Source organism: Microtus ochrogaster, chromosome 17 (genome assembly GCF_000317375.1).
Source record: "Microtus ochrogaster isolate Prairie Vole_2 chromosome 17, MicOch1.0, whole genome shotgun sequence".
Lineage (NCBI taxonomy): Eukaryota > Metazoa > Chordata > Mammalia > Rodentia > Cricetidae > Microtus > Microtus ochrogaster.
Genome location: NC_022019.1, coordinates 33,142,463 through 33,152,040, shown reverse-complemented (window position 1 = coordinate 33,152,040; position 9,578 = coordinate 33,142,463). Strand labels below are relative to the sequence as shown.

At 45.1% G+C, this 9,578-nt stretch overlaps 1 protein-coding gene across 1 annotated transcript in view; it reads left to right on the top strand.

The window, feature by feature from the left end:
• Positions 1–7,838, top strand: part of Slc15a1 (solute carrier family 15 member 1) — a 26,994-nt gene extending 19,156 nt beyond the window's left edge. The window contains exons 18-22 of the mRNA XM_013349311.1: positions 3,578–3,685; positions 3,884–3,992; positions 4,596–4,739; positions 6,174–6,281; positions 7,647–7,838. Coding sequence (XP_013204765.1) covers positions 3,578–3,685; positions 3,884–3,992; positions 4,596–4,739; positions 6,174–6,281; positions 7,647–7,838 — 661 coding nt within the window. The remainder of the gene's footprint in view (positions 1–3,577; positions 3,686–3,883; positions 3,993–4,595; positions 4,740–6,173; positions 6,282–7,646) is intronic.
• The last annotated feature ends 1,740 nt before the right edge of the window (positions 7,839–9,578 follow it).

Genomic DNA, 9,578 nt, shown 5'->3' with positions numbered 1-9,578 from the left:
CACACACACCCACACACACACACTTACACTCTTTCACACACTCACACACATTCTCTCTTACACACACTCACACACACCCACACACACCCTCACACACACTCACACACACTCACACACACTCACACACACTTACACACACTCACACACACTCACATGCTCACACACTCACACACATTCTCTCTTACACACACTCACACACTCACACACACTCACATGCTCACACAGTCACACACAGTCACACACACTCACACACACACTCACATGCTCACACACACTCACACACTCACAATTCTCTCTTACACACACTCACACACACTCACATGCTCACACACTCACACACAGTCACACACAGTCACACACACTCACAATTCTCTCTCACACACATATATTCTCACACACTCACATATACACACTCTCTCTCTCACATACGCTCCCACACAGATCTGCTCTGTGGTTTGCATTTGGCTCTGAACTGGAAGCACCTCTGGGATTTCATTTTGTCCTCAGAACATTTCCATTGCTTTGATCCTTAGAAATGGCCCCTAACACTGGAAACCTTGGACAATGTAGATTATGGGATTTAGGCTATTTGTTTATGTGTATATTTGTATGTATATATGTATTCGTTTATTTATTATGTATATATGTGGGTGTGGAGGTCAGAGGGCAACTTTCAGGACCTGTCTCCGTCTTACACCATGTGGGTCCTGGGGACCAATCTCAGGCCGTCAGGTCTGAAAGCAATCGCCTTCACCCACTGAGAGACCTGCCAGTCTCTTTAAATCTTAGATAGCTTGTTTAGTATGCGTGTGTTGGGGGGCATGCGTGTGCCCCTGTGCGCGTGTCAGAGGACGGCTGTAGGAGTCAGCTCTCTCCTTTCACTGGTAGACTCCAGGAATCAAACTCAAGTTGGCGGCTCACTAGTACAAGGTGTTTAAAAGCTTGTGTGTGTGTCTGTGTGTGTGTCTGCGTGTATGCGTGCACACACTTACTGGAATCAGCTGTTCACGAGTACAACTGAAGTTTTTAAAACACGCATGCACACTAGGAAGCCAACCCTCGTGTTGGTCTTCACGGGTGTCCATGTTGTTTTTTGCCCTGGCTGGCACCTGGGATGCACCAGTCAGGCTGGCTTGCCAGTGAACCCCAACCTCTGCCCCCAAAGCTTCAAGTGTGCTGAGTCTCCTGCTTTAGAGGCAGGCGCTCAGCTGACTGAGCTACCTCTTCAGCCCCTAAAAGATTGGTGTAAACAGTGTCTTTGTGTGTAGTCTACGTGATGAGGTTGTAAATATTAAAATATCTTCGATGGAGTCTTGAAGAAGAGAACTGCATAGCGTTAGCAACACGCTGGCCCCTCCCACCCACGTGTGTGGTAATAGACAAATCACTTTTCTGTTACCTGGCAACAGGACTGATGGTTTCCATGGTGCCCTGGAGGCAATACGGAAAGTTCTAGAAGACTAGGAAAGGTTGATAAGCAGAATGGCTTCTAAACCTCCATGAAATCAGACTTCTGACTAATACACAAACTAAAGAAAGGAGGCACAAAATTTCAAGCAAATGAGGTTTTATATTACACCATCAGCACATTGTGAGATTTAAATTGTCATGTTTTAAATAAATTGGCAAGAATTTATTTATGCAAAAGTTGGCTGAGTGTCTGAGAGAAAGAGTTCTTCTCAGTTTAGAGCACACAGCCGGCGGCCCACACCCTCCCGTAGCTCCGACTTCAGGTGATCAGACACCCTCTCTGCCTCCACTGATACCCACAAATCACATGTCACACACCCTCCCGTAGTTCCAACTTCAGGTGATCAGACACCCTCTCTGCCTCCGCTGACACCCACAAATCACATGTCACACACCCTCCCGTAGCTCCGACTTCAGGTGATCAGACACCCTCTCTGCCTTCGCTGACACCCACACGCACGTGTCACACACCCAAGGGCCACACACACAGACAGAAACAAAAAGTAAAAATAAATCTTTTCAAAATTGGTTGAGAATTTGTTTCCCCCTGCATTTTCACTAGATATTGCTATATATTACATATTCATAACCAATGTTTCTTAGCATGCTTTTAAACATATACTAATATGAAAGTTATTGTCACCAGCATTTATTGCTCTATAGTAATGCTACCAATAACATTATGTAACATGTATAACTTTACTATTACATATTGACATCTGTGCCCCTTATTTGTTCCCTTGACCACACACTGGCCTTCCATTGCTTAGATCTCTAGTCCAGGAGATTCAGCTCCTTCTTAGTTTCTTAAAACATAATCATAATCAGTATCCTCACCTTGTTCTTCGTGTGGATATAGTTTCTCTATGGAAGTATTCCTTAAATTTTTTTTTATCATTTTTAGTAAAAAATATTGTGAACCTATATCCACTATATATAAATATAGTATCCATGGGGCTGGAGGAGGTTCAGCAGTTAAGACTAGGTACCACTCTTGCAGAAGATCCCAGTTTGATGACTAGAACCCAAGTCCAGCAATTTACACCTGCCTGTAACTCCAATTCCAAGGTATCTGATGTCCTCTTCTGGTCTCTGAGGGCATCTGCATGCAAACACATACACACACGCAAACACATACACACACACAAACACACACACATTAAATGTTGATATGGCATCTTTTAAAAAAATTTTTTTTGGCCAGGTGGTGGTGGTGCACTCGGGAGGCAGAGGCAGGCAGATATCTGTGAGTTCAAGGCCAACCTAATCTGCAGAATGAGTTCCAGGATATCTAGGGCTGTTACACAAGAAACCGTGTCTCAAAAATTATTTGTGTGTGTGTATAATTTATATATACACATAATTATATAACTATAAATATAATATATATACATTATTCTATCAAATAAATGCCATGAAGCTGGTGAAACTGGGCCATATATTTCAGAGATACAGTGGTTAAGTTGTTCTTTATAGTACTTAGATGGCCATCATTACTTCTTGTTCTATGTATTGAACTATCTGCTATAGTCTGTCACTACCTATTTGGGAGACAAAACAAACAACTCCCTTGGGGAAGCAGCATGCTCGTCCCTAGGGCAGTATAAGAATCTCAGAGTCTTCGGTAGCATAGAGTCTCTAGCCTATGTATGGTTACATCTGTAACCGTCTGTTCTTGCTGAAACATTCTGTATGGACCTAGGAAGGCAAATAGCTTACCTCCCTCCTCCTGAGGTTTAGCAAGGGACAATGTCAAGGCTGATTGATATGTAGGGGCATTCATTAACTAGGCATGGAAACAGGGACAGGTTCCCTTTCTTTCTAGAAGACAGCCAGGCTTTGTTGGTGCTGCTTGCATGGAAACTTTCAGAGTTCAACATGTGAAGGGCCAAAAAAATAAAAACCTTGCTGGAAGGGTGTTCTCATAAATGGGTGGGCAGAGACAACCGTAAGATAGCTAACTTCCTGCCTCTAGACCCCGGGAATTTTCTGTATGCATCTTAAATCCCTTCACAAAGGAACATAGCCTAACATGGGGTCCCAGACTTGGGACAGAGAAGAAATCATTCCATGGTTTGGTTACGCAACAGATGGCTTTCTGTTCCAGATTTGTCAACACCCTTACCGAGGCGCTAACCATCACGATGAGTGGGAAAGTGTACGCAAACATCGCCAGTAACAATATCAGTGATTACCAGTTCTTTCCTTCTGGCCAGTAAGTACCTTTTCTGGGCAACTTGTTTCCAAATTCAAGGTTGCTTAGTATTTTTCTTAGAAAGAAAGAAAGAAAGAAAGAAAGAAAGAAAGAAAGAAAGAAAGAAGGAAGGAAGGAAGGAAGGAAGGAAGGAAGGAAGGAAGGAAGGGGATACTCTAATACCAAGAACCGTAACCTCTGTTTTCTTTCTTTTAATAGAAAAGAATACACAATAAACTCCACAGAGATTGCACCAACCTGTCCAAGCGACTTTAAATCCTCCAGCCTTGACTTTGGCAGCGCCTACACCTATGTGATCACAAGGGGGGTTAGTAGCTCATTCCAGCACAGCAGATAGCCCGTTCATCTTCCTCACAGACACTCAGGATGTGCTTACGATTAACAAGAGGACTTGGGACCTGTAAATGGGCTTAGAACTAGTTCAACTCACCACTAACTCTTTTTTTAATTGTGCAAGAGCATATGTGCACGCACGTGCGTGTGTGTGTTTGTGTGTGCGCGCGCACGCATGCGTGTGTAGGTACAACCTTTAGGAATCCATTCTCTCTTTCCACTGTGTGGATTGCAGGGTTCAAACTCAGGTTATTAGGTTTGGTGGCCCCTTTCCCCACTGGCCCACCACTGATTCTCTAACTTATTGTTGACTTTAGTTGACCCAGCAGACCTAGTTACACAGTAGCTAAATGTTCCTTCCAACCAGTATTTGATGCTTCCTTACGGACTGTTGACTTTAGGGGGCGCGGTTTTAACTGACGGGCTTCCAACATTGTATTTAAAATGGGCACTGGCTTCATAAGGTGTGGGATTTAACCTTAGAAGGTCAACTCAATTTGTCTGTACGAACAGATGTTAGTCTAAAGGGTGTCTCTGCTTCCTCCTCAACCACCTGCTTGTTGCTTTGGTGGTCTAGAATGACGGCTGCCTGGAAGTGAAGGAATTTGAAGACATCCCACCCAACACGGTGAACATGGCGCTACAGATCCCGCAGTACTTCCTCCTTACCTGTGGCGAAGTGGTCTTCTCCGTCACGGGACTGGAGTTCTCCTATTCCCAGGTCTCTTGTTTCTTCCTCCCCTCTGCTGCCCGCTGCCCTCAGAAAACTGCTGAGGAAACTTGATTGGAATCTGGGGTGTCCACAAGCTTAGAGCCTCTTTTGTTTGTTGGTTGTGTAAGACTGGGTCTTAGTATGTAGCTCAGCTGATGAGAGTGTTTTCTAGCACGCATGCAGCCATGGGTTCAAACCCCAGCACTGTCTGAAACCAGGTATGGCGGTGCCCTCCTGTAATCCCTGCCCTGGGGAGGTACGGGCAAGGAGGTCCGAACTTCAAGGTCATCCTTGGCTGTATCGGAAGTCTGAGGTCAGCAGAGATATATAACACCCTACCTCAGAAAAATACTATTTTTTTTTTTTGCTTTTACGTATATTTGGCTAAGTCTTATTTAGGCTTTCTATTGCTGTGAAGAGACACCACGACCACAGCAACTCTTCTAAAGGAAAACATTTCACTGAGGTGGCAGCTTACAGTCTCAGGGGTTCAGTCCATTAGCATCATAGTGGGGAGCATGGCGGTTGGTTGTGTGACGGCATGCAGGCAGACACGGTGCTGGAGAAGGAGCTGAGAATTCTGTCCACAACTTGATCTGAAGGCAACAGGAAGTGAACTGAACTAAGCATAGCTTGAGCGTAGGAGACCTCATAGCCCCCCCCCCCCCCCCGACAGTGACACACTCCTCCAACAAAGCCACACCCACTCCAACAAAGCCGCACCTCCTAATTCTGCCGCTCCCTATGAGGGGGCCAGTTACATTCACACCACCACAGCTAATTAAACAAATTTTATTAGTACCCTAATTAGAGCTTAATATCTAAATATTTGTCGAAAGCGCAGTCAAAGCCATTCCATCCTGGCATCTTTTCCTTCAGTATTCATGATGGTCAGCATGGGCAGGTCGCCCCTTTCTGGGATGACCACACAGTCTGACAAACTGTGACATAGTTGTCGAGAGCATGAGGAAGGACGTGGCAGAAGGCTAAGTTTGCAGCCCAGAGAGTAGTCCCCCTTTGGGGGAGAACATGCCACAAATGGCTTTGCCTAAAAGACTGTGAGCAAAGACCATTGCCCGTAGATCTGCCCGTTACTAAGACACTCGTGTGTGGAGAGAGGCCTCGCCTCAGGAGGGTTTTTGTGCTTCATCACGTAAGCGATGCCCCCCTCATGTTAAAATGACCCTGATCTTGTTTTTATTTACTTATACACATATTTATATTTAGAACAGGGCCGTACCATGCTGCCGAGGGTGTCCTCAAACTCACGGTTTTCCTGCCTCAGCCTCCCAAGTGCTGGGTTATAGGTGTGAGATACCACACCTGACTAAACCTGACTTCTAACCTGCACATCCAGGATGCTGGGTGAAGGGAGAGGTAGATGGGGCTCTTCTGGCCTGAAGCAGGACTCGGGTTGTAATCCATTCTGCTCTGCTCCCCCAGGCTCCTTCTAACATGAAGTCGGTGCTTCAGGCAGGCTGGCTTTTAACTGTGGCAGTTGGCAATATCATTGTGCTCATCGTGGCAGGGGCTGGTCACTTCGAGAAACAGGTATGAGGGGAAAGAAGGTTGGGTGTGCCTATTTTTTTCCTGTCTTTTTTGAGACCAGGTCTTACGTAGCCCAGCTTGGCTTCAAACTTGCTGTGTAACTGAGGCTGACTTTGAACTTCCTGGCTATTGGTGGTTATCACCATGACCCTCCCTAGCTATCTATAAATAAGTATCCATTCGAGTCAATGGCTGAATAACATTACCGGGCCCGCCTGCTCCAGCTGCCACACTGGTGCTGGGCAGAATCTCTGCTGACTCTTGTTGCTTGGAAACCGACACCAGATTAACCTCCTGATGGGGTCTACTATCAATGGAAACACCCATTATCAATTCTGTGAATTCAACTCAAGAACCCTAAAATAGACATGTGGACTAGGGGTGTAGCCCCATGCTAGAGCAGTTACCCAGCATGCACAAGGCTCCGGGTTCTAGTCCCAGCATTGGAAGGGGAAAAAAGTAAAGAAAACCAGAGTCCTTGTGCAGAAACGTCCCAACAACTGAAAGGCATTCTTTCAATAGTTACACCTTCCCATTTAGAGCACAATGAAACACAGGCTTGTCTGATGCTCATCTTGGTTGCACACAAGGGCTACATTGTTTCCTGTGGCGGGAACGGCCATAGGGCTTCATGCTCTTGAGCCCAGGTACTGTCAAGAAATATTTATGCATGTGTGTGTGTGTGTGTGTGTGTGTGTGTGTGTGTGTAGGGAAGGGACCTGAATGCATATATGTATGCCATTCACCTGCAGATGCCCATGGAGGCCACAAGAGCACTCTGAACCCCTGGGCTGGAGTTTTGGGGTTGGTGGGTGTTCTGGGAGCCCAACCAGAGACCACTGGCAGATATTCAGAACCATGAAGCCATCTCTCCCACTCGCGTTCAGCACACTCTGCCCTGCAAGGCCACTGCTTGGTCGTTGGTGGTTCTCATCCCTCTGGCACCTGCCATAAACCTGAAGCATTTCAGAAAATTGCTGGGTGGTGGTGGTGCACGCCTTTAATCCTAACCCTCAAAAGGCAGAGGCAGGCAGATGTCTGCAAGTCTCAGGGGTCTGCAGAGCAAGTTCCAGGGCAGCCAGAGTTGCACAGAGAAACCCTGTCTCAAAAAATCCAATAAAAAAAATCAGAAAATTTCTCTCATCTTCCCAAAAGTCTGGTGTTTCTACACCCGATGTTAGTAGGAAAATGTCCCCGTTCCTTGAACATTTGAGAAAACCCAGTGTGTCTCTGCTGAGTACCCTGCTTTTTCTAGCTGTTTCAAGGCGTCTTCCACCCAGAAGTAGCAAGGAGATGGGCACACAGTACCATGTTAATGTGACCTGTGGTTTGTTTTTGTTTCCTTGCTCCAACTGTGGTCCTCCCAAGTGGGCTGAGTACGTTCTGTTCGCCTCATTGCTCCTGGTTGTCTGTGTGATATTCGCCATCATGGCTCGATTCTACACCTACGTCAACCCAGCGGAGATCGAAGCTCAGTTCGATGAGGAAGAAAAGAAAAAGAGCATAGGAAAGGACAACCCCCTCTCCACACTGGAACCTGATTCACAGACAAAAATGTGAAGGTCGGGAGGCAAGGGAGTCACACAGAGTCCACGGTGCACCCAGACCTCTGCCCCAAGGGGCAGGACACTCTATTGCGAGCCTTTGATGCGGAAGACTTCAGAATCGTGAACCAAAACATTAACTAATAACAAAGCTGTTTTCTAAGCTGCCAGCGGGAGCCTTTTAATCTTTTTTTAAATTTTTTATTTTTATTATTTTTGGTTTTTCAAGACAGAGTTTCTCTTTGAACAGCCCTGGCTGTCCCGGAACTTATTTTGTAGACCAGGCTGGCCTTGAACTCAGAGATCCACCTGCCTCAGCATGTGCATGAACACTGCCTGGCTTTATTTAAAGCACACACTTTATTTTTTTCTAACACTGGGCCATGTCTTGCATTTCTGCCACAGAAGTGAACTGAGTTCAGACTAACTTAATTTTGAAAAGGTAACCATCCTGTTTATTTCTAACGCTTTTATGAAAACAATGTTGAGTTTACAGAGGGCTTCTGAAAAAAAAAATAGAAGATAGTGTCAGCAGTTTGAGCTGAAAACTGTGCCTTAGGTCTTGTTTGTTTGTTTTTCTAGTTTTCTTTGCCCTTCCTTTTTAAATTATGTGTCACTCAAAAGACCACCCAGTGAAGGCTAGTCATGAGCTGTGAAGTATCACTGGTGTGAAATAAATTCTTGTTCTTAAGGATATGAGTTTGCGTGTCTTATCTGGTCCTACTACTCAGTACATGCTCATTAAGATGTCCTCAGAAGTTAATAAACACATTAACAAATGCAATACCCACATAGGGGAAACCCCAGGGACATGAAACACCAAAGTTTATTTCTTCTGTGTTGTAGGAGGCTGCTTGTTTGTTTCCAGCTGAATAATCACACAGAAACCATATTATTTAAACCATCGCTTGGCCAATAGCTTAAGCGTATTTCTGGCTAACTCTTATATCCTAAACTAACCCATCTCCACTATCTGTGTATTGCCACGTGGCTGTGGCTTACTGGCAAGTTTCCAGCAGGCAGCTCGCATCTTTCTCCTCTGGTGGCTACATGGTGTCTCACTGACTCTGCCTTCTTTCTCCCAGCATTCAGTTTAGTTTTCCCACCTAACTCTGCTCTGCTAAGCCACTGGCTGAAACAGATTCTTTATTCATTAACCTATAAAAGCAACGCATATACAGAAGGACTTCCCACACCATTCCTGGTACTGTTTTTCCCCAGGGTGGGAAAAAAAAAATCTGTCTTTTACTACTAATGTCTTTCTATGTACATATATGTATATGTCTCATTCTGTTTTTCTTGAATTGATAAATATTCTGTACTTAAAGTAGAGGTTCCTTCTAAGATATTGTACACACCTACTGCCTAATTCATCCTACAGATATTTGGTGCATTTTTTGTTTTGTTCCCAAGACAGAGTTTCTCTGTGCAGCCCTGGGTGTTCCAGAACTTGCTCTGTAGACCAGGCTGGCCTTGAACTCACAAAGATCCGCTTGCCTCTGCCTCCTGAGTGCTGGGACTAAGGGTATGCAACACCACCACCCGGCTTATTTGTTTGTTTTAAACTCCCACTCTTTTCTTTATGGGTGTGTCTTTTTATTGGTGTTGTGTCTGCGTCTGTGTGTGTCTGCCATGTGTGTCTGTTGTGTATCTGCCTGCCTGTATGCTTGTATGATTGCATGTGTGTATATCTGCTGTATCTATGTGTGTATGTGTCTGCCATGTGTCTATATGTCTTTATGACATGTGTGTGTGT